At 46.2% G+C, this 24581-nt stretch overlaps 1 protein-coding gene across 2 annotated transcripts in view; it reads right to left on the reverse strand.

Annotated features, from left to right (window-relative positions):
• The window catches only part of AGO3 (argonaute RISC catalytic component 3), a 33431-nt gene extending 11548 nt beyond the window's left edge, over positions 1-21883 (reverse strand). Inside the window, exons 1-18 of one of the 2 annotated variants that reach the window (XM_040086313.1) lie at positions 21791-21883; positions 15037-15208; positions 13895-14015; positions 13155-13363; positions 11864-12000; positions 9708-9842; positions 7476-7563; positions 7198-7345; positions 6771-6890; positions 6191-6313; positions 5882-6015; positions 5264-5448; positions 4830-4989; positions 4098-4188; positions 3106-3300; positions 2637-2771; positions 1961-2062; positions 712-911 (exon numbers count right to left, since the gene is read on the reverse strand). In XM_040086313.1, coding sequence (XP_039942247.1) covers positions 712-911; positions 1961-2062; positions 2637-2771; positions 3106-3300; positions 4098-4188; positions 4830-4989; positions 5264-5448; positions 5882-6015; positions 6191-6313; positions 6771-6890; positions 7198-7345; positions 7476-7563; positions 9708-9842; positions 11864-12000; positions 13155-13363; positions 13895-14015; positions 15037-15208; positions 21791-21809 — 2474 coding nt within the window. In that variant the 5' untranslated portion in view covers positions 21810-21883. Of the gene's footprint in view, positions 1-711; positions 912-1960; positions 2063-2636; positions 2772-3105; positions 3301-4097; positions 4189-4829; positions 4990-5263; positions 5449-5881; positions 6016-6190; positions 6314-6770; positions 6891-7197; positions 7346-7475; positions 7564-9707; positions 9843-11863; positions 12001-13154; positions 13364-13894; positions 14016-15036; positions 15209-21790 lie in introns of those variants that run through there. The other variant, XM_040086314.2, reaches the window with a different exon arrangement.
• Between the last annotated feature and the right edge of the window lie 2698 nt (positions 21884-24581).

The raw sequence follows: 24581 nt of genomic DNA on the forward strand, positions 1-24581 counted from the left end.
CCTTTCCACGGAGGAATTCCTCCTGATGTCCAACCTGAGGCTGGTCCCCCTTGACTCGTCCCTTGTTCCCTGGCAGCCCAACCAGCCCTGGCTGCCCCCTCTTGTCAGGGAGGTGTAGAGACGGAGAAGGTCCCACCTGAGCTCCCCTTTCTCCAGGCTGAGCCCCCCCAGCTGCTACTCATAGGACTGACTCCAGACCCTTCACCAACACAGCACCAGTGACAGAGCACTGAGAAATATCAACTCTCGTATTCACCCAGCAACCTTGAGGCTTTTGACAAATCTCTTCGCCATGGCTGCTCAGCTTGTTCATCTAAAAATAAGCCTTTTATAAATACATTGATGGCTTGAAGGTTAGAAAACATTTGTGACGTACAGAGCTAGGTAAGTGGGAGCGCTTAGCATTTGGTTCATTCAGGACTACTCTGATCCTAAAGCAAAAAAATTAAATCCGCGGCTTGATTCCCTCAGACCACATCAAAGTCATAACAAAACACTTCAATAACTGAGTGTTATTCTGTAAAATCCACCAACCCACTCTGGTCTGACGTAGAGCAGCAGCATGCAGGAACGATGACCTTAACATCAGTCCTAGAGGCAACAAAAACTAAGCTCAAGACCCTCAGGAATCACCCACATCCTGGTGGCTTTTAGGCCTGACAGCTGAGGAGAGCAGTGGGGACTAACCCCAGAGCACAGCCTGTGATTTACCTGTCGTGCTCCTTGTCCACGAGGTGGTAGCGTGCTCTGAATGCCACCAGGTGAGCGTAGTAGGCGGGCGCGGGGATGGAGACGGAGCGCGTGCAGCGCACGTACGTGTGGCACAGCTGGTACGTCAGCAGCTGCAGCTCGTCCGCCGTGAAGCAGTTGTCATCCCACAGGACGTGGTAGTGGGAGGGACGGCTGGTTCCCTGCAGAGACGGGGAGGGAGGGTCACTTCTCTGGGCTTCCAGAAACAAGGCGGGTTTTGATGCTCGGAAAAGGCCAGGCTATCTAGTGTGAGCTGCTACGTAACAGCAGCCAAAGGAGCTCAGTTTTATGTCAGGCCCAAATGTATTTAAAGATGAGTAAGTCCAACATACACGTGATTATACTGCTCTAAATGTTCTCGCTTGGTAAAAACTCCTTCTACATAACCCTCAGTGATCAACATCTGCTCCCAACATGACTAAACCACGATTACTGCACCTTTTACCTACCTTCAGTTAAGCTCTTTCTCACAGAGAAACATCCCAGAGAAATAACCAGTGCTTTTACATCCTTCCAGTTCCTGAGCACCCTAACTGCAAGTATAAACACTAGAAACTCAAATTAAATCTTACAGTGCACCTGAACTGGGTAAATAGTTGTGGTTTAGCCAAGCTACAAGTCTCTCTTTTTAAAACAAATATATCTGAAGTATCAATTTAGTTGAGGTTCTTTATGCCTAGCTATATTAAGCAGGATGAGCTGCAACTACACCCAGCATTTCTGCTTCAACTTCGATACAATTTTTTTCCTAAGGGGCCAAAAACCAGTTTGCTCAGACACGGTGTAAAGGTTGACAAAAAACTCACAGAAATTATTCAAAACTGGAAAAGAAATCATGCCCAGCCAACCCAAACAAGACTGATGACAATGTGGTCAGACTCACATGATAAAAATTTAATTTTTTTTTACATTTTAAGTGGTAACCTGATAGAAGTTGAAGTATTTTTTTCAGAATGTTACAAAATAAAGTGACCCCTTTAAAAATCAAACTTTAAAAAGCACCACTTACCATCAGTGCAAATTTAAATGTGCAGCAGAGACCACCTCTTAAGCAAATAATTTTCTAAGTCCTACAATAATGTTGTATCTCAGATAAAACAGAGCTAAAAGAACATTTCCCTGCTAAATAACTGTTTGCAAACAGGTGTCACAAAAAGGAGCAAAACAACGTGTTCTAAATTCACATTTACTTACACAAAGCAACCCATACCTGTATTCCAGCATGGCTACAGAGGTAAAAATCAAACTCGTAGGGGTGTGTAATGTCTGTATCTACAGTTGTCCCAGCTGGAATATTGCCACTTCGTCCAACCTAGAGAAGAGGTTTGGTTAAGTGAGGCCTCAGCTGCTCATACAGCTCAACCGTAATGAGAAATACAAGTTTCTATTCACCACCGGCAAGGTTTCAGCACACGAAGTGCCACAGAAGTGTTTGGAATGTGCCACTACATCAGCCTTGGAGCTCTGACAAGGACACTGGATGGCTCTCCAGCACCTTACACAACACTGCACCTCCACCACATCACAACTTCCCGGCTCAGACTGAAGAGCTGCACAGACATTTGTATTTAGAATTGTCAGCTTCAGTTTGGGTTGACTAACTCAAAAAAAAAAAAGGTTCCACCGTTTTGTACTTTCTTCTCTTACAACTGCTGGAGATTGGTCCTGAGTAGCCACATGGACTTTAGCTCTGATGTGATATTTTGGGGTTTTTAATATAGTTCAGGTCAATGACTTTTCAATCTGGGGCCCCATTTTATCAAATCAACACTTCCCTGCATGCACATTCAACCAGATGGACAGAAGCCCACGCTAACATTTTCTCCAGCAGCCTAAAAGCTCGACATGAAGCTTTCCCAAAAGGCTCCTCAGAGGGCAGTGATTACCCTTTCAGTTCTGTCAGCACAGAACAGCCGTGTATGATGTCGCTTCTGCACCACAATGTAGGTAATTCCAGGCTGGTAATCCTTCTCCAAACTGATGCAGGCTTCTCTAATGGCCAGCAGCTCATAATACAAAACCTACAAGCACAAGAACAGAGGAATTTAGGTTTTCCTTCCACTGTATTCTACACACAACACCTACTAATTCGGTGTAGTAAACAGTAGGTACAACTTTGGCACAGAACTGATAATCTTGGAAAGTACTTAGAGGTATGTGACATCCCAAATTTGAAGGCTTCTCCCTCCCGAGACAGGAAAACAACTGCAACTCTTCTCACCCAACAAGATTAAGAAATTCCTTAAAAGTCTCCATTATTTTGTGTAACTGTAAGCAACTCAAAACAGTACAAAACAAGACCTGAAGCTACTACGGAGTAACAGAACCTTTCAAGAAAGCCACGAGTGAACCAACCTGTCGGAACTGTCCCTCAGAGACCCCATCCCTGTAGAAGATGATACGGGTGGGCTTGAACCGTGTTGATTTGTAGAACTGGATGAGCAGCTCCCTGACCATGGAGGCCAGGTCCTGGATGATCTCCTGCCGGGGCCGCTGGACCCTCACCGTGGCACAGTACCGGCTGGGATGAGCATCCATGCTGCCTACAACCTGAGGGGAGAGTGCAGCAGGGAAGGCTTCAAGCTCAAATCTACACCAAAACAATTAAAACCAAAACAGCCAAGGGCCCCAAGTACCAGATGTTTGTGCTGATCAACAACCAGAGCGGCATTTGCAGCAGGAACTTGTAGCTGGTTCAGGTTTAACAGCTTTTGCCCCCAGGCATCCTGGAATGCACCTGCAGCATTTGGCTTCTCTCTAAGGCATATTTTTATAATCCAGACACATTTTTTCTGTGACATTTTCTCACCTTTTACACTCAGAAAAACCACAGCTTCCCTTAGTTATTTTAAACACAGATGCAGTTTCCATAACTGCAATCAATGACAACTAAAATACCAAGGGGATGAAGTAGGAGAGGACTGACCAAGCCTCCAATGAACACCTTGAGTTCCTGGACTGTACCAACACAAAAGGTAAGAAATATCAAAAACATTTCTGCCATTTCAGGACTTTAATTACACTTCTCTCCTTTAAAAAGACAAAAATGTTGCTAGCTAACGTCACCAAGCTGTGTTTCCTTGAGACTATTTCTGCAGAAATATGTTATTTAACAATGCCATTTTACCTTGATTTAAAAATTACAGAGCTAAGGAACCACTCTGAAGTATCAAGCTTTTTTTTTCTCTTTTAAACACAGGATTTTTAATATCATTGGGAATGTAAACAAAGAACTGGCATAAGCCCTGAAAGATATTTGATAGAGACATAGTCCATGAGTTGCATTCACTATTCTAACATTTACCCAGGATGAAAAAAAACCACCACGTAAATTTAATAAAACTTACAGCAGCAATGGAAGGCTTCTTTCCATCTCCAGCTGGAGGGTGAGTGACATCAGCTCCCAAAAAGATCACTGGCTGCTGGAACACAGAAGGTCTTCAAAAAGAAAAAAGTGCTAAGTCACACTCATAGCTGAAGAGCTGCCACAAGGTCATTGCTCACCGTGGGGGTTGTTTCTGTCTCAGCCTTATCAGGTACCCGGGCCAAGGCTCAACAATGGGATCTTTGTGCACAAGAGGTGAACTTGGAACCCTCTCCAGCAGAGCCCAAAACACGCTGCCAGGACTGGGGCACGATTGTGGTGGGGAGCAGCCCCAGGGCTTCAGCAGAGCAGCACGGCCGGGGGCTTCAGAGGCCCCGTGTGAGCCTGGGGGTCCCCCAGGCACCACTGAGCTACAGCACCAGCACACACATCATACTGTTCTCCAGGACTGGAGCAGCAAGATGGTCTCACCCTGCCTTTAAAATATCCTTTCTCACACAACTGTTCCTCATTCCAACTTTGATACTGATCAAACATTTGACAAGAACCTTGGCCAAAGACCTAACCCAAAGGCCAACCACTGCTCTGAGCCTGTGCTGGAAGGAATTTAATTCTACTTCAAATACCATGTACTATTATCAGAAGAATATTTTAACTTCAAACTTGGCCACGAGTTTAAATTTTGGGTGCTAAGTAGCAAGATGTAACCACATCTGTTAAAAGAAAACCCAACACAGTGTCTCCAGAGGCTTACCGTTGATGAGGTACAAGGATGTTGTTGATTCCTCCTAGTTTAACGTTAATCTTCAGGCACAGATTTGAGAGGGTCTGTGGAGATGTTTTAATGACGTTCTTGACCTGAACACACTGTGTGGCCATTCCCAAGAGCGTATCTCCCACGCGCTTCACCTCCGCTGGGAAGCAAACGCAAGCACACAGCCTGAGTCCCTTTGAGGTTATTGCTGCATTTCCATCTTAGGTAAGTCATAATAATTTCAGTGTACGTACTCTGCAGTAACTTCTAAACTTAACTGCGCACTCAGATATGCTTCCAATTTATCTTCAGACACAAAACAATGGTTTCTAATGCCTAAAGGATCGTTCTGAGTAATTTTTAACATACGCTGCTGGCAGCAGATTTCTCTGAATGATACCTGACCAAACAGGTAAAGAGAGGTGTGCCCTTACCATACACCGGCGTCTTCCCTGGCAGGATGACAATGATGAGCTGCAGCCCTGAATAGGTGTTCTTGAGGTGTCGGAACATGGGCTCCACGCTGTCTGCACCCTGGGCATACTTGCAGAAGCAGGGCTGGCCCTGGATCGGCATCCCGGCGTCCTTGGAGATCTTGCGCAGCTGGTCTGTGAAACCCCTGCACATGAGGAGATTTTTGGATTTTTTGCAGTAGCAACGGTGCACATTAACCAAAGCACAAAGGCACAGAACCGTCAAAAGGAGGAGGATTCCAAACAGCTTTTAATGCAGCATTTTAAAAATGTTATATGAAGGCTGTACAGCTGTGAAACAACACAGGCCAGAAAGGGCTAAAAAATAATCTAGACACCTCCAGTAGTTTGTTCAAGATGTCAGAAGGGACTACATAACAGTAATGTCACAGGACAAATGCCCCACAGTGCACCCAGTACAGTGCTTTGCCTGTAGCCTCCAGCATGGAAGCAAATGAGCCCGGATTCTCACCCTAACATCTCACACTGAACCCAGGTAAAATGCTCATTTGTAATCCTACATTCACGTTTCACTCCATTAAGAGAACAGTCCAAAGCCTGAACCACGACATGCCTTACTTCAGAATTTCTTCTCTGCACTGCCTCTGTGTTGCAAAGCAAGCTATGGCCCACATCTTGATCTCCACCCCAGTGTGGAACTGTTTCCCTCGCATGTCCCACACGCCGTGGCTTGGAGTTGCCACGGTTCGATTCTGGGGAAACAAAAGCAACAGACACTCAAGTGACTGAAAAAGAAGCAGCCGGAGCTATTTTCAGTCTCAGGATAACAAAGAAGAGTTTATTATTCAAAATCTGATCCCTGCAGAGTCGAAGTGTACAGGAAATCACACCTCCAAATGGAAACCAGAGGAAAAGCCAAAGCCTCACCCGTCCTCCGTACTGCAGCATCGGGGCTGGGAGCACACGTCCTGTCACATGGGCCATCTCATCCCTCACTTTGAACTGGAACTCTTGGACAAACGGATCTGCATCGTAATTTGCACTTCTCACCTAGGAGAGAGTTTTCCATGTTACAGAAGTATCAGATTATAATCCATGTAACAAACCACAGGCTAACAGGAACACTGTGACAGTGCTCCTACCACAATTTCATTGAAAAAGGCTCAAACTTGACTGCTTGACACTATCAACCCATCCCCAATGAAAACAATTACTACCATGAGATATACTGGATGAGACTGTTTCTGTTCCCTTCATTGCTCAAGTGCTCATTTGCAGTTTGCTCATTCAAAAGCTTTTTTTTGAGCATTTCCTCACAGTAAATTAAGTGTAGAGGTGATAATGCAAGAGCCTGTACTATGGGCTCATGCAGGCCATTTAAAATAAATCCTATTAAAAAAGTTAAAGGACGAGGAGGAATGAAAAGACTAGGAAGTTTTGCATGGATGTAATGGAGCCCAGTGTCACTCTGAGCAGTGTCCCACAGAGCTGGGATTGGGGCACTCACCAATCTGCTGATCTCCTCCTGCCTGTCTGGGGCAGACCTGGCTGTCGCTTTTATCATGGTCGATGTCTGATTGTCTGTGAGCTTCTTGATGCACCTCTGGCCAGCCACGATGTTACACACCTGCAGGGGAAATCAGAAGCATTAATTCACACCAGAAGCACTCAGATCACACCACACCGTACACACCTGACACTGTGCTGCCACTATAAACCACAACCCCCAACGTGTTGGAGCAACTGCCCGTTCTTTCTCGTATTTCGACACTTTTAAGAACTTTAGGATGCAGACAGTCTTTAGTGAAATTAAAGAGTGATGAACACGTAAACCTGTAAACACACTTGCATTGCAAAGAGCATAGATTCCTAATGCTTTGCAAACTGAAAGAACCTGCCCAAACGCAGCTGATCTATCAGAGTAAGGCTCTTACTTCTAAAGGCAGGTAGGTGTGTTTTTGCTCCTGTCCCACTTGCAGACAAGGAAGGTGAGGGTATTTCAGCTGGAGGTTGTATTTCTCTCTGAAATACTGTGCTACTGTCCTCTCCACAGTCTGGCCATTTTCTAGCTGTAAAGGAAAGCTGAGAAGACAGACATTTTAGTAAAACATTAGCTGTCAAATAACATCACCCCAAAATTAATGAAGTATCAGGTCCTGTTACTCAGTGTGAAGCTATCACACATTTCACGCCCTGACAAAAAGCCTCTTACGTTTGATGACTTGCAGGCCGTCTCGTCACGTTACAGACACGGTACTTCCTTCTCATTGTCCCACAGTGAGTCACTTCTACCTTTAGACCTGCATAAAAACATCAAAAAAATTGATGCCATAACTACACAAGCATGTCTACAGGAGACACAAGGTTTCAAGTGATAGAACATAACACCTTTGGGGTCTTTGTTTAGAGAATAATAATAAGAAATTATTATTCTCGAAACATTTTTACTTTCATTATAATTTGAGCTCTGACTAATCCTGATTACTATCCTCAGAAAGTAATCATGATGTAGAATATTTAATGTTCAGTGTCTCCTGAATTTCATTTAGCAATTTCATTTAAAAAGCATTGACAGAACTCAGACAGCAGTTTTCACCATGTCCTCATGTACTCGTTCTCAATCTTGTACGTCTCTCCAAACTATCAGTACCAAAGTCATTGAAATTAAAAGGACAAAACCAGGTTTCTGCTTTATCGTGTTTCCCCCCAGCTTTTCGTCAATATTCAGCCTGTAATTTTCTCTAATTTCACTGACCAAATTTAACTTTGCCTTTTGAGCATCCCGTCTCAAAGCACCTAGCCTACACACCAGAGCCTCTCCAGACTCATCTCTGCCCACAATAATCATGACAGTGGCAGTTCCAAGAGGCTCTGGGGGCTGTTGCTGTGACTGTGCACACACTGTGCTGCTCACAGAGAGCAGCCTCAACATCTGCTGGGAGCACTGAGCTTATCACACGAGGGCTGCACAGCATCCTCACGCTGCTGTCTTTCCCCAGCCCCACAGGACAGAAAGCAGCCAAAAACAGAGCCTTGGTACTCAAAGGATTCACCTCCAGTAGTAAAGTCTAATACTAGTGAAGTGTAGTAGTAAAGCCTTTTGGGAGAGTGATTGGATTGCTCATCCCGTTGAGGTTTGTGTGGATTGTGGCCCACTGACTGAACATCCACCCAAAATCAGGTCCCTGGGTACCAGACACCAGACTGTGTTTACTTTACTGGGGACACAGACATCACAAAGAAGCACTGACTGTACCTCCTTGCTCCCTGACAACAGGAATTGCACCAAGAACATCTGCATTACTCAGAGGAGAGCACAGTCAAAAATAAACCACCACTGACCTGACACGGCATTAAGAGAAAACAGAGAAAAGAAACCATGGGGCACCGTGACCACAGACAAGGGCTGACGAGCAAACACAGAGATCTGGAAGCCATTCCCTGCTCTGTCATTACTCTGCTGTGACACTACCAAGGCAGTGCCCTCCCCCAGAGCTGCTCACACACAGTCAGCTCTAATGCACCACTTGTTTTGCTGTACATGGTCACATCCTGGCTCGAGCTCTCAGCAGCAAAGACAAGGCTGAGAGCAAAGGGATAACTTTCAATATATTCTGACTACGGTAACAGAACCTCTGAGGCACCTGAGATCAAGCAGAGGCAGTTTCTTAATCTCCAGTGTCCTGCCCTACAGAATGAAGAGAGGCTGATGTAAAAGGGGGCAAGTTAGGACTAGTACAAAATAATTCCTGTGAGTTTTTTTTCAGTCATGACTCTTCTGTGAGCACATCTCTTTTATGACTACAGTTCAAATTTACTTTTTAGCTGCCCAGTATTTCAGCAGAATCTAATCCTGCATCAAGTGTTTAAGAGCTGAGCTCCTTCATGGCTTTTCTCTCTGCAAATTACACTGAAATGAAGGATATGGGAAAATACAAACCCAAGTAGCATATATGGAGTGAAACCACTCAAACCAGCAGCTTATGCAATTCCTTTGGAATGGAATTTGGCCTTCAGCTGCAAGTGGTACTTGTTTTTCCACAAGGCAATCAGTTATTAGAATTCACTGTAAGAACACCGTTTCAAAGAATCTGTGTTAGCCTTGAAATCAATGTTCACTTTGCCACAGCAGGAGCCCACACACAATTCCAGGTGGCCTGAGGGACCCTGGGTGAGAAGAGGTTGGCACCAGCCACTTACCTGCCCAGGCAATGAACAACGTGCTCCCTCTCTCCCTCTAAGCCACTGGGAGTGTTTTTCTGCTCTCATTCCCGCAGAGCCGCGTTGTTTCTCTCAGGATTAGAGCTACACACATGGAAACTACAATTCTCTTGGCAGTTCCAGGCCCTTCTGATGCAGGTTAACCAGGCTTCCAGTTAAAACAATTCCCTTAGAATTACCTTTACTGTGTTACCTGGGACAAAACCGACCCATTTCTACTCACCCTTTATCTCTTTGGTGAATTTTACCCGATGAGAATCAGTCAGAGGTCTTGGTTGTTCATCAATATTATGAATGTCAAGGACTTCACACATGAACTGAATTACGGGTTGTGCTTTGTAGAAGGCAGTGGCAGAAACTACAAAGAGCAAAATATTAAGGGTAAAAAACTCCAGTCAAGATATTGTGAAGTAGTTCAGGCATCAGTATTTCTTAGAATTCCACGTAAACCTCAGGTACATTCAGAAACAGAACAACAAGTTCTGCAAGAGTAAAATATCAAAAAGCCAGCAGTGACACATCTGTCCTCAGTACAGTCATCCTGCTACTACCTGGAATTTCAGGGCTTTGAAAGGGTTTTTCCCCCAGAGAATATTTGTTTCTAGAGAGATGCAAAGCCCCAGAGAGACATTCCCTTTCACCTCTGTATGAAGCTGCAGAGACAGGACTAATACCTCTCTACCGCAGACTTCTGAATATTAAAAGCTAACATAATTCAACATGCAATATAATTTTGTCAATGACACAATCTGCTCAATTACTGAAATAATATCTGGTGTAGGCATGAGCACTATTTTGACTACACACAAATTGTGTCAGTGTAGTGGGGAGTGCAACTCTCTTATCCTCCCCACATGCTAATGACACAATCACTTCAAGGGACAATACACTGGTTTTAAGCAGGACAGCTGACTTATTCCATGCAAGGAAGATCATAAATTACCTACTTGACAAAGTTTAAGCAACAGAAACAACACCTTTGGCAGGAAAGGTGAGGTGGGACGAGACAAAGCTCGGACACAAACTGTTCCACACATTTAAAACTTGAAATGGCAACAACAGAAAAGAAATACTCAACAAGCATTTATCAGTTTTCCAGATCTCATGGACCAAACTGCCACACATCTGTGCTCATACAACCCAACATTCTTCAGACATGTGTCACTTGAGCAGCCTACCAACCTCACACGATGCATCAGCCAACACCTCCTGATGCCTGAGATTGCTCCAGATTTCTGAGTGACCCCAAATCCTCACTCTCCCCACCTTGGTAGTGTGTGGGTTGTCTCCCACAACAACACTTTCACGGAGAACCTTGTCCAACTAAACAACTGCAAAAGCTCCAGTGATGGGATCTGAAGGCAATTCACAGCCTCGTATCAGGAAACAGAACGGCTCTGTGAATCACCGCTTACAAAGGGCTTAAAAAAAGGAAGGACTGAAGAAATTCTGCTCCATGAGTTACTACTACACTTGCTAAAAGCTGGTAAGAAAATCTTGCCTCACAAAGTAACAGCACAGTACATCATCAACTGGTGTGAATTCATCATCTTCTACCTGAATTGCAGATCTCTCAGTGCCTTGCATATAGATACCAACACTGGTTCTTTCTGGGACAGGTTGAGATTTTTACATTCATTTTTTTAAACCACAGCTGCTGTTAGAAAGGCAATTTTACAAGTCACACAAGAATCACCCATAATTTATGTAAACCAGAACACGCGGACTTGCAAATTTTCAGCAAGACAGCCGAACATCTGCAATGTTTTATTATGCTCCAAGACAGATGCTAAACACAACCTCTGCACTTGGGAGTGTAGAGCAAGACAATTTACCTTGGGTTTATAAAGCATTTCAAAGACAGTGAGAACAGAATGTGAGTCAGAGCAAACCCCAGGCAGCACCTGCACCTCCACCACTGGCACTTTTCAATGAGGGTTTTCCAACTCAAGCAGAGTCGAGTGCTCACAGGATGCAGGAGTCTGACACAGGCACCAGTCGATCTCAGCTCCATTCATCCGGGACTCAACAGCGCTGCAGAGTTTATGCTTTTGTGTAAGAAAGCTCATCCCAATCAACTCTATTCAGAGAAGTGTCTGGGGTATGTTTTACAGAGTTTTCTTGGAAGTACCGAGCACCACTCACTGTGTACAGCTGCACAGAGACATGGAGCAGGCAACCTGCCCCTGTACTGAAATTCAGCAGGGAAACAAGCCCCGTGCAATTCCTTTTTATGTAGGGATATTGGTTTTTATACAGCAGCAAAATTTCCGCTCAAACATTGACACGATGACAAATGCAAGGAAAAAAGTCTGGTATTTCTAGGCAGCCTTTGCCATACACGCCTGGTCTGAATCCCAGCCCTGAATCTCCACTCACCATCGATGTTGAGCATCATTTTCCACATGGCAGGTCGGACCGACTGGTGGAAGCCAAACCAGACCTCCCTGCCCCCTCCCAGGGGGTGGTCATAGCCTTCTGGAGCTGAGAAGAAGGAGCGGCCCACAGGGGTGTACCTGGTGAAACAGGTGGCCACACATTTATGTTCTCGCTTTCCAGACATAAAATTCATGTAGCAAAGATCGTAACACACAGCATTAATGGGTTTTGGCATTTTGTGCACCAGCAATCTGTGCCGAGAAGCAAGTATAAACAAAATACCCTGAATGCTTCTGTTCCTATTGCAGTGCTTTTAAATTTAGACAAAAACATTTACTATTTTTAGCAATGCACAAACCACTTTCAGTTTTTACAACAAATCAAGAACTAAGTCAACTTACCCTTCCTGATCATCTGCTTCAAGAAGGTGGAAGCTCCACCACAGCAGAGTCTGTTCAACAGCCTTGTCTATACTGGCCTGACCCTTAAATACCATTTTTCCTATTTCACACGGAACTTCTGAATACAAGATACATTGAGAGAAGCAAAAACTATGAGAAACAAAGAACTAGAGGAAGTGATGTTTCTCTCACAGGTAGAAAACAGCTGCTCCTGAGCCTCCACACCTCCTGTTTTGTAATGCACAGGCATTAGTACAGAGGTGAACATCTTCAGATCCGGGGAGGCTGAGGAACACCGGATCCCACAAAACCACTGGGCACTTTTTTTTTAGGAGTCAGCTACACGCAGTGAAACCTACCAGAGCAAAGCCATCGTGCTGCCTAAAGCCAACAAACTTCAAAAATAACTTTCACTGACCAAATCAAACTAAATTAGCCTTCTCTAAATTTCAGGGTTCTGGGATAAAATAAGAAATATGAGACTTTGTTAAGACAGGTAGCTGGTCCCAGCCATGTATTTCAGACATGAGAACTGTGCACTGGTGACACTGTATCAATGGATTAAAGAGTCTCACGCTTTTCACAGGCACTGCATCACTTGGCTCAAGCTGAGCAGAACCAGGACAGCTCACTGGAACCTCTCAGCATTTCAATGAAGGCCTCTTATAAATGCCTGCTGTTTCTTGATCTTTTCCAGCACACACATCACCTGCTCTGCCTACAGAAAAACACTCGTACAGGACTGGCTACGAGCTCCCCGTTCAGCTCACCAGCCGTGCTGCAAAGGGGAATGAGCAGTTTCCCTTTTCACCTGTGAAGAAATGGGGATGAAGGTCTCCCAGTGGGGATACTTCAGGTAAAGACAGACTGCAGGAAGACAGTGAACCTACTTCATGGAGGGGAGGTGTCGTAGCACCACATCGACAGCATGAACAGGGTTAGTGCTGATAGGTTTGTCTAGTTCCAGAGGCTCAGGCAAGGTTCTTCCTGTCAAAACTTCATGCAGCAAGTGCCAGCTCACCCGAGAAACAAACTTTATTGACACTTTGAAGGGACGATCTTTTCCACCTTCTCCGGGTAGTGTCACATCCAAATCCACCTGGGAAGGGGAGAAAAGAAAGACATAAAAAGCAGCTTTTTAATCTGGAGTCCGGCAGCCTTGAGACTCCACTCCTTTCCATAACTGGGCCAGAGACTCAAAAACTCAGATATTGAAGACACAGCACATTTGACGAAAGCAGATTATCAAATGCACAAAGTGAAGAGAACTGGGCCCTGACCAAGCAGAAGAGGATAATATAACTTTTCGTCACCTCAAATCATAAAGCAATACATTCTATAAAAATTCTGGCTCGTTTTTCCAATTCATCGTAAGATCATGTGTTACAGTCTGTAAAATGAAATGTTTTAATAATTTTTTTGTTGTAGAAAGCAGCTACTAAATTCTACAGGAAGTTCTGAATGCAACTGTGACGTGAACATTTACACAGACAGGAATTTGCAGGAAATATAGCAGAAGGACTCAGTTTCAGTACAGATACTGTAACATACTTCCAGCAATATTTAAAGTGGGTATTTTTCCCTTTCCAATGAAGCTGCTACCAACATAATGTCTTCCCAGTTATCTTACCCCAGTAGTGGCCACAGGAAGTGGATTGGCTGTATAGAGGCTTCTTTTCCCATCATAAACTGGTCTACGGTCCCCAAATATTGTCACTTTAAAATGCTGCACCATAGAGTCCACCACGTCCCTGGAAAAGGGGATATTTACATTGAAGATGTTTCTGAAGGAGGATCAGACCTGAGCTGGTTCCCATTCCCCGGTGTTTTGCTGAAGTAGTTGCAATAAACAATACTTGAGTGAATTATAAACACCCACTGCTATTTCAAAAGGTGCTTCAGATATTTTAAATAAACAAGCAGTACGGAATAAACGCAAATGCTCAAATACTGCGGAATATTGCTACTGAAATAATTTCAGAAACTCCTAGAAATGACCAAGGCCTTTGCATCATCTTTATTATGGACAACAAGGACACTGCTACCTTGGAAAAAACCCACAAAGTGGTAATGTGAACACCCCCAACTGGAAGCTCTGCCAGATTGTTGCACTGTCTGCAGCAATGTTTATCTGCTCCTCAGCTGATGAGAGTTTTGAATTCTGCCAATACTGGTTATAAATATGAGATGCCCTAACAAAAAGGGCTTGGTTTTAAGTACTTAATAATCTGAGTTGCTAAAAAATCATGTAAAGGCCTGATCCAATTTGCACACAATTACAGATTCTCCTCCCTTGCTTTATTATAAATTGATGGCAATAAAGATTAACCCGACACAAGCACTGAAACTACACTTGAAAAACCATCATGAAATTTTCAGCTTATACAAAAATGCTTCTCGATGCGAGCAGTAGATAAAAAAGAGACTTTTGGAACACCTCCAACTGTAACAGGCCTTTGGGATCTGAATTCTTTGGGAGGTCTTGGTGTTTCAGTGGCACAGAATGGAAACACTTTCGTCCAGCACGTGCAAACCAGCCTCCCTGCACAGCAGCAGCTTCCAGGTACCACGTCCTGGCCAGGCAATATTAACCCAAAAGTACTTCAGGAAGATGATAAATATTGACTTCCTCTTCAAGCTGAATGAGCAGCAGCACTTTCACCTCTCAGCTGGGAGGTGGGGAAAAGGAAAGAAACTCTCCCTTTTTCACAGCCCTTGATGTCACTCAACATTCCCACTGGTATAATTTACGAGACAAACGTATCTTCTCACCTGTTCACCCTCCGAGGACACTTATCTGGTTTGATATCCACCTCATAGAGGTAGACATCAATCTTTGGGATTTCAACTTGGAAGCAGTTGGCCAGCAGTTTAATGGGTTTGCCCATGGTGCCATAGCCGGGACGTCTGGGCACCATGAGCAGGGGCTGTGCCCCCACGGGTCCTGCCAAGGAAAAATCCCAGATTAGGAGAAAAGCACAACAGACAATCCCCTGAACCAACTCCCAGGACAACCAGGAGCCAGCACACTCAAGGAAAGGAAATCAGCTGTCTCCAACAGCATGCTGCCCATGAAATTCCAAACAAATGCTTGCCCATTATTAATTCTTAAGCCTCCACCTACATCTAGACTGTTCACTTAGGAGCTTCAGTGATCAGCATGAATAAAATCAGGAGGTTTTGTTTAGGAGATTTCCTGAAAAAATCCAACCAAAAATCCCAAACAAAAGCAAAAAGCAAAAAAACCCCCAAACCCTTAAACAAAAACTACCCCAAAAATAACGCAGGAAGTTTTACAAGTCTTTTCTGAACACCCTGGCTGCAGAGTACGAAAATACAGAAGTAGCTCTGGGCTGATGCACAGGATTGGAGATAAACTCTTCATTTCAGTGCCAATATCAGCTTAGTCTTAGAAGACAGATTATTCTTGAACTTTGCTGGCTGAAAATGGATGAAGAGCAAGACCATTACCTCCCATCTAACTGCCCCCATAAAGCCAATTTGGCAGAAAAGACTCAGATTAAGACAGGATTGCAAAACTCTTGATTACTTCTAGGCTAGAGAAGAATACCCAGAACTGCTCAGAGAAACATCCAAATCTGCACTGAGATGGGTATTTTGAAAAGCAGCTAAAATACCTGCCCAGATTTGTTCCATTCTCATCTATTTAATTTCCTTTAATTTAGCTGAGAACCCTCCACTCAAGATTTGCATTACTCATGCCTCACAAACCAAACACAGTAGTAAACACAGCCCATTTCCCAGAATTTCTACTGGTATTTCCACAAAAAAAACCACCTCTTTCCAGTTAAGAAACAACAACAAGCCCAAAATGCTTGGTAGCCTGAGTTCTAAGAAGTTACTCGTGGCACAAATGTCCTGATTTACAGAATATCTGAGCGAGGTAGTGCAAAGTTCTCCCCTCTCCTCCTACTCGGTGACGCAGGCAGCGATTCCAGCCCACTCGTTTTCATAGCAGAGTTAAAATGTCAAGTGCTGGGAAAAATGGTTTTTATTTTCCTTTTGATCAATCTTCATAATTTCTGTAAAAAAAACCTGTATTATCTTGAAGGAAATCATGTCCTGAGAACACGTGGACATCAATGCCAAGTTCCTCTGTAACATTTGTCTGGCTCTACCCAGCAAACGACTGAAAAATTCTGAGTGGGGCTGGCTTGGAGCCACAAGATAAAACAAAACAGAAACCAAGCAGCATCATTTAAAACCCGCTCACAGACACTGCTTATGCAAAACTTGTTCCAAGCATCTGCTCTCTTCAACTTTTCCTTCATTTTAATACTCTCACATGAGTAAAAGCAGCCCTAGAATTTACTCCAGCTACATTTGCAGAATATAAGCATAAGCAAAAAGAAGTTACTACTAAACATTTGAGTGGCATAAACAAGTCAACAGTTCATTTTAATATTCTGAAGACATACACAGCATAGTTTATATTTATTTCCTATCTGTAGGAAAGACTAACAAAACTGCTGAACTAAAGATAACATTAAAAAGGGTCTTTTAGCCTGGTCAGCCTCGTGTGTCCCACTCACTCTGGAAGAAGTTAGAACCCAGATTTTGGCAAACAGGAATTAAGAGACCAATAAATGAATCAAAAGTGAAGGTCTGCACACCGTTCAGGCGTAACTTTAAAAAATTCAGCTATTTTGTTATTATTGTGTGAATCATTTGCTCCCTTGGACAACTGAACTTAAAAACATGAGTATGCCAGTACTGCCCAAATACAGGAGCACCCACCCAGCAGACCCCGCTTTCCAGAGACACTGAATCTGTTCAGTGTCAGAATCTGTTGTGAAAGTCTTGTGTCAGTGGCTTCAAAGCTGTGACTCAAACCCCAACAGAACACAAATAACCAGCGACGCTCCGGGGATGGTTCCGCCGCCGATCTATCGGTGACTCACCCAACCTCATGCCTAAGTCCTGTGTCAAGCCCATGGAAATAAACACACAAACCAAAAATATTCTAAGTACTATTATTTTACAGAGTACAGGATGCCCGGGTGGCAGATCCTTTCCCTTCGAGTCCTTTTTAACCATTGCAAAAAACAAAGTGGGTCAAGGCTCAAAAGCCTTTCCCAAAGCAGCAGCACTGTGAGGCTTCCTCCCCAGGGGATGGAGCAGCTCCTCAGTGATTCCAGAGAGTTCTGCACTGCTCATCAGCCCCCAGGTTTGAGAGGAGAAACTTCTTTGTGCCAAAGAAACCAATATACTCTGCCATTACAGCGCCAGGTATGCACAGACCATAGAATCATGGAATGGTTTGGGTTGGAAGGCACCTTAAAGATCATCTCTCATTCCCACCCCCTGCCATGGGCAGAGACACCTTCCACTACCTCAGGATGCTCCAAGCCTCATCCAAGCTGGCCTTGGACACTTCCAGGGATGCAGGGGCAGCCACAGCTTCTCTGGGCAGCCTGTGCCAGGGCCTCCCCACCCTCACAGGGAAGACTTCTTTTTTCCCAATATCCCATCTATCTCTGCCCTCTGGCAGTGGGAAGCCATTCCCTCTGTCACTCCAGGCCTTGTAAATAGCCACTCTCCATCTTTCTTGTAGGCTTCCTTCAGATATATGCCTAGGATGTTCTTAAAACTCCAAGCAAAATCCCCAGACCAAGTCTGTTCAGTGCGATGGAGCAGAGCTCAATTCATAAAACCAGCAAAGTCCCCAGCACTAAAACCCAACCGATTTGTAAGAGAAAACAATGAACACACAAACAGGAACTAGAACTGGCGTCCCGCACAGATTCTTGGAAGGCTTTTGTGCAGCAAGGGAGCACGATTCAACACCATGGAGTGGTTTGACTTGGAAAGGACCTTAAAGCTCCCCCAGCTGCATTGTGGAAGTCCCTCCAACGGTTCCAACGAGTGAGATTCCTTCCTTCCATGGGAGTATCGCTGCTCCGATGGAGCCTAAACACGGCCGAAAGGGCGGGCGATCCCTGGGCAGCCCAGCCAGCGCACGGACACGGCTGGCCTGCATCCAAACGCTGCCTGCACCTACCTAGCAACCAGAGAAGCCCTGTCGGAATAAAGCCTGAGCACGACGAGCAGGAGCTCAGAAACCTGCAAACGCTTCCAGCACACCATTGTACGAAAAGCTGCAGCCTCTGGCACGCGCGACGTTTTTACAGAATGAAGAAAAATCCAGCAGGATGCTAATAGGAAATGCAGGTTTCCTTACAGAAAGGGCCATCCCCACCAAGCTTCCAGAAAATAAAAAAAATTATCCTCTTTCCCACTGTGGCTTCAGCATTATGAAGCCAAACTGGATCAACAGAGATAACTTAGTCGTTTTATTTTTGTTTATACAGCAGTACTAAATCTAACTGGATGGGTGCTGGAACAGCCCAAAACACATCTTCAAGGCCTGAGCAGGTAAATACAACTTACTCTGGCTCAGGAACACGAGACAGATTTGTGGAACCGATCCCAGCCTCAGGCTGGAGCTGTACTGGGGAGAGTTAGAGCTCTCTGTGGAGGGGGAAAAAAATAAAAGATTCCCTTTCACAGGGCCCCTGGCCACTACTCAGAGGCCCAGCCTGTGGAGCTCTAAGAAAATCTTATCACTAGCAAAAAAATAACCTAATTCTGGATTAAAAAAAGTACATAGAGAAGATTTGATTCAAATGTCGGTTTCAATGATCGAGCTCCGTCTGCCAGAAATCATGAATTGCCTCATTTCTGTCACTCGGCCTTGCTGGGTGGCATTACATTATTTATGAGTAATGCAATCCATGTTTTCTAAACATTCCTCCTTGCAATTTAGGGTTGTTTTTTTTTTTTTTCAAGGTTTCAGATACGAAGTCATGTTCAAACTCATCAAAAGCCAACATTTTGATGCCGTGCTCTGCGACTGCCGAGCGTACAAGCAAATACTGGTGTGGCAACTGGTTCTGTCCTAATGGATTTCCAGAAAACACACTGAAGTGTTTTGGGATAATTTAAAAGACAAGCAATGCTTCTGAACCATTAAAAAAGCCTAAATGCAAAAAGCTTTAAGCCCCAAAAAAGCAGCTTATGCGCACATAGCGAAGTTAACACCCAATTGCTCGGGGAGAAGAGAATGTGCTAGCCCACACAAACCCTGCATGAGCTTTCCCTGGAAGGTATTTCCACAGACCAAAATCGGGAAGGTAAAAATTAGCCCAAGAAATACTCTGACACCTTCATCCCTTAGGAAGTAAAGCTCCGAGGATGAAACAATTTGTAAAGTTCATACTGTGAGTCAAACCACTTCCACAGCAACTCCCGGGGAAATCTGCCACTGTATCTCACAGTAGAATAACTCTTGAAGGCATTTATGAATCAGCCCCTTCCCTGCTCTACCACACCCACAAAAAAAAAAAGGGACTTTTAATGGGCCTCCCAAATCACTACTCAGAATAAAAGAGAGAGAAAAGCCTCTTCTCGGGATTTTCTCTGCCCAAAGTTTGCATGGAAAATAAACAGAACGTTAAGGATGTCTGCAGTGTTTCATTAAAAACTGAAATCAAAAACCCCCAATCCAACACAGCTTAACACTTGTAACACAAAAAGCTGTGAGCTTTGAAAGAACAATGTAGGACATGGAAATGAAGACAGTCAGCACTGATACTTGGTTATACCATGGAACATCCCCTGTTGGTGGAATCTCCCTGCCTTTTGGGAGTTCACTGAACATTCTCCTGGTGGAAGTCCAATGCCTGTGCCGAGAGCAGCTTTTCTCTCACTTCACTGTCCCCACTGAACATTTTACTGCCGTTCCTCAGTTTGGTTTCATCACAACCCCCACCCCGAGCAGCCACCTTCACATCCTGCTCCTACTTTCAGTGATGCTCAAATTCCATGGACCAGGAGAGCCAAAATACTTCCCAGATTCCTCAGCCTCTCACACCAACAGGACATCACCTACAGCACTGCTCCACCCAAGATGTCCTGGCACAGGCTTCCACACCTTACCCCAGGGATACTCACACGCCAATCTTTATTCCCCTCTCTGCTTATTTTATCCCATGTTTTCCCTTCATGCACAGAAAACAAAGCACAAACTCAGCACCTTTCTCTCTTTCACGACAGAGCTTTAATCCTCATTTGTTCCACCAAGGATGGTTTGCGTCCTCCTGTTCCAACACCCCAAGACTTGGAAGGTGAGCACTGCACTTAACACTTCCCTCATCACAGAGCAGACACAGGAAGAACCATCCATCGTGCTGGACGCTGCTCAAATCCACAAGGAACACTCTGCAGCAGCTTTGCTAAAATCCAACACATTGCAGCCTAACAGCAGGTAAACTCACTCCAAAGGAAAACTAAACCATTTACGGGTTCCTCTTGCAAATCTGTTTATCAGGAGACAACTACAACTGCACTGGGTTATAATTAGAGTTTATTTAACACCGTGTAAGAGAGCATCATATGAATGCCACCAGATTGTTAAAATCTTGCATCTTAAAATATTCCCAACCCATCACAACCTCAAGCCAGGCAACAGCTAAGGTAGGGAGTTTTTCCAGCCAAATCCATCATTGTACTTATATCTCCAAGTGTGTTAGAAAAGGATCTCCATATGGAGATGGAAAGGCATGTTTTGTGTTGACACCTTCAGTTTCAGTCTTGTATTTTCACCACCTGTGGTACTTATTCAAGTGACAGACATGGAACTCCAGGTGGCTTTGGACATTCCCTCTTCCATCGAGGTACAGCCAGGAAACTGCTGATGAAACACTGCCCAACCCTCATCTGCTGTTTTGCCAGACATGGAATAAAATATCTTGAAAAACTGAAACAGAACTTCCTTCTCCAACCCTTAAAATCCATTTAAACCACAAAGTTGATAAATACCGAGAACGTGCTTTCCCGGCAAAAGGATCAAAAGGCCAAAAAGTGAAGATTTTCATAGAATCACAGAACGATTTGAGTTGGAAAACACCTTAAAGCCCATCCCATTCCACCCCCTGCTACGGGCAGGGAAACCTTCCACTAGCCCAGGTTACTGCAAGCTCCATCCAACCTGGCCTTGAACACTACCCACGGATGGGGCAGCCACAGCTTCTCTGGGCAGTAACCACCTCGGAATGGTTATTGTGAAGCAGCACACCCAGAATCGCAGGGATTAGCCCTAAAACTCAGCGTGCTCACACACAGGGGCCAAACACCCGCCGTGTGCCCAGCGGGAGCTGCTCGGGGGAGCGCTGCCCGGTCCCGCCGGGCTCTGCGGGTCCGTCCCTCGGGCACCGGCACGGCGCGGGTTACGCAAGCCGGGCACACCGGTTATGAAATACCGACAATTCCTCCTCCACCTCCGGCACGGGAAGCAGGGCACGGAGAAGCTCGGCCCCGGCTCTGCCCGGTACCGGGGCGCTGCCCGCGGGGCTCAGCTCCTCCCGCCCGATCCCGCACGGGGATGGGCACGGCCCGGCCGCTGCCCCGCGGCACCGGGAGCCGGGCTGGGGGTGGGGGGGGAGGGAGGGATGGCGCGGGGGGCCCGTTCCCCGACCCCGCCGGGCCCCGCCGGGCCCGCGCTCACCTGCGCTGCCGATTTCCATTCATGGAGCTGGGGCGCAGCCGCTCGGGGCTGCGGCGGCCGGCGCGGGGCTGCGCTTGGCGGCGGTTCCTCGGCCGCGCTCCCGGCTGGGCCGCTCCCGCAGTTGCCGGCGCTCCCGGTGCCGCTCCCGGAGCCGCTCCCGGCGGTCCCGGCCGCTCACGCGGCGGCGGAGGCGGAAGTGGCGTGGCCGCCCCGCAGCCCCGGCTCGCGCGGCCGCTCCCGCCCCGCCGCGCGCGCGCCCCGCACGCCGGAAATCCCGCCCGCGCTTCCCCTGCCCCCGCGCGCGCCCCTTCCTTTCCGGGGGAAGGGGAAGCGCCGCCGGAAGCGGGCGGGGCGCGAGCCGGCGCGGTTGCCGCGGCAACGGCGGGCTCCGGGACAGGGGGGAGAGGCGGGAAAGGCGGCGGGAGCCGGCGGGGCCCTCAGGGCTGGGGGAACCCCGCAGGCACCGGCGGCTGCCCCGGTGCGGGAAGGACTGGGCTGGAACGCCCAGGATAACGTGAGCCCATCGGGAGTCGTAGCGGAAGCACCGGGGGGTTATCGCCGACCCCGCGTGTTGCGGTGTTTTCGGTACAACGCCTTGTGTCTGCGGCGTTTTCTCCCTGCCGCAGCAGCTGCCGTGTGCGGCGGCTTCCAGGGCTTCCAGCCCGATCCCAAATGAACTCAGCTGATGTCTTATTCCTCGCTAAACCCGCCAGAAGAACCCCCGCGCCCTGGCCCCGGTGACGCCCGAGGGTTCCCGTGCGCGGGACAGGGACGCGCTGGGCGGGAGCCGCCGGCACGGCCCGCACGCTGCCCCGCTCCGGCCTGCGGGACCTGGGACACGCGGAACCGGGAGCCGGGGGGCGATCGAGCCCTGAGCGGGCTCCCCAGGGAATGGGCACGGCCCCGACCCTGCAGGAACTCGGGGAGCGTTTGGACAACGCTCTCAGCACGGGGTGGGATTGCTGGGGTGTCTGTGCAGGGCTAGGCATTGCACTGGATGATCCTTGTGGATGCGTTCCAATTTAAGGATATTCCATGATTCATGGTTCGGTCATTCACAGTATCAACATAAATTCAGAGCTTATGCTTGCCCTGTTGTCATTTTTTGAGACTTTTTAGCAATGTTCAGTACCACTCCATTACGGATTCGTTACACAAACTGGCACCAAACAAGCAGTGAGGTGAAAGGGGCAAATGCCAGGCGGGGAAGAGATTAAAAGGTGACAGATTTTATGGGATCAATGCTGGGTCAGTTTATCTCTATTTTCTCTGCCCTCAAAAGATTTTTTTTTTTTTTTTTTTGTAAGAACAGTATATTGGGACTTATCCAAGTGGGTTTGAGCCTGCTGCTCATTGTGTAGAAATGTCACTTTTTCTGGTGGTGGGAGGGGCCCTTCCCCTGTGTTGGAGTCCAGGGCATAGAACAAGCCCACAACACGCCGGGAAACAACTGGGAAGGGACTGAAGAACTAGAATTGTCAACCAACAGAAGTTAAAAATCCATAATCCAAATTTTAGGGTCGTTATTAAGAATTACCATCCTGAAGTTTCCCGGCTGAATTAGTCTTTAAAAGCATACATTTAGTTTCCAGGGAAGTGACACAGTGAGGATTTTAAACCCATGCAAATTAAAGGGTAACCTACTAGAATATTCCCTTAACTGAAATCGGGAGTGGGAAATGTGATCTCCAGCATGAAGCAGATACGTGGGAGAGAGGCATCTCTGCGAACACACATCCCTCAGGGGCAGCACATCTGGTCCCACAGCTTGGGCACTGTAATCAGCACCAGGGCCGGGGCTCAAATGCCAATCTAACACTTGAAACCAGTTTTCTGACCTGTTTTCCAGGCCTCTAGACCCAGCTGCACAAGGGACGATTTGCTGTTGTACCTCACACAGAAAAAGCCCCTTTAAAACCGCTAAAGATCCTGTTATATAGTAGAAATCGTTTAGAATAGGTGATACAACCCACAAAGCAGCTGGATGTGTGCAGGACCTGTACAGGTGCCCAGCTCGGGACAGAACTTTCTGCTGCTGCAGTTAGGTAAATTAACTGACAAGTGCCTGCATGCCATTAGCACTTCCTTAAGTTTACTTGGCATTATTCAAAAACTGCTAAATCATTCATTGGCTTAAGGTCTGCCCCTGCACCTCTGTAAGGTAAAACAAAGAACTCCTCCAATAAGGAACTCAGAGGATGGCAAATAACCTCCAGTTTTGGACCCTAAAACTCAACCATAAGCTGCTGGCATTGGAGAAGACGAAGATGTTTGCAAGAACAGCAACGCTGGGAAATGTAAAACATGATGGGAAATGCAAAACATGAGGCAGTGCAGAAACCCAGAGGATCAAGTTTAACCTCAATCCAAAAGGAGTCTGAAATCTGTCCTTGAAGCACCTCAGAGCCAAGAGGCCCTGAAGCACTTGGTGAGGCTGGAGGAACAGCAGAATTTGATGTACATTTCTGTTATCTAATAACCCAGGAGCCCCAAATCAGTCAGTTCTCAGGTGACATCTTAATAAAAAGTGGAACTGTACTATATTCCCAGATGTTTTAAGTACATTTGTTTGCTTAAGTGTTTCTCTTGAACTGAAATCTGGACAGTGAGGGGTGTTGGATCCTCTGCAGTGCCAGTCAGCGTTTCATTTCCCTGTTTGTCCCCACGCCTTTCCCGAGGGAATGGGAACGGCTGGGATGCGCATGTCCCTTCCCCACGAGATGTGACTCAGGAGTGTCACCCCGACATATTCACATTGCTTTTATTTAGGTCTTCTGCCAACAGTTACAGG

Source organism: Hirundo rustica, chromosome 25, assembly GCF_015227805.2.
Source record: "Hirundo rustica isolate bHirRus1 chromosome 25, bHirRus1.pri.v3, whole genome shotgun sequence".
Taxonomy (NCBI): Eukaryota; Metazoa; Chordata; class Aves; order Passeriformes; family Hirundinidae; genus Hirundo; species Hirundo rustica.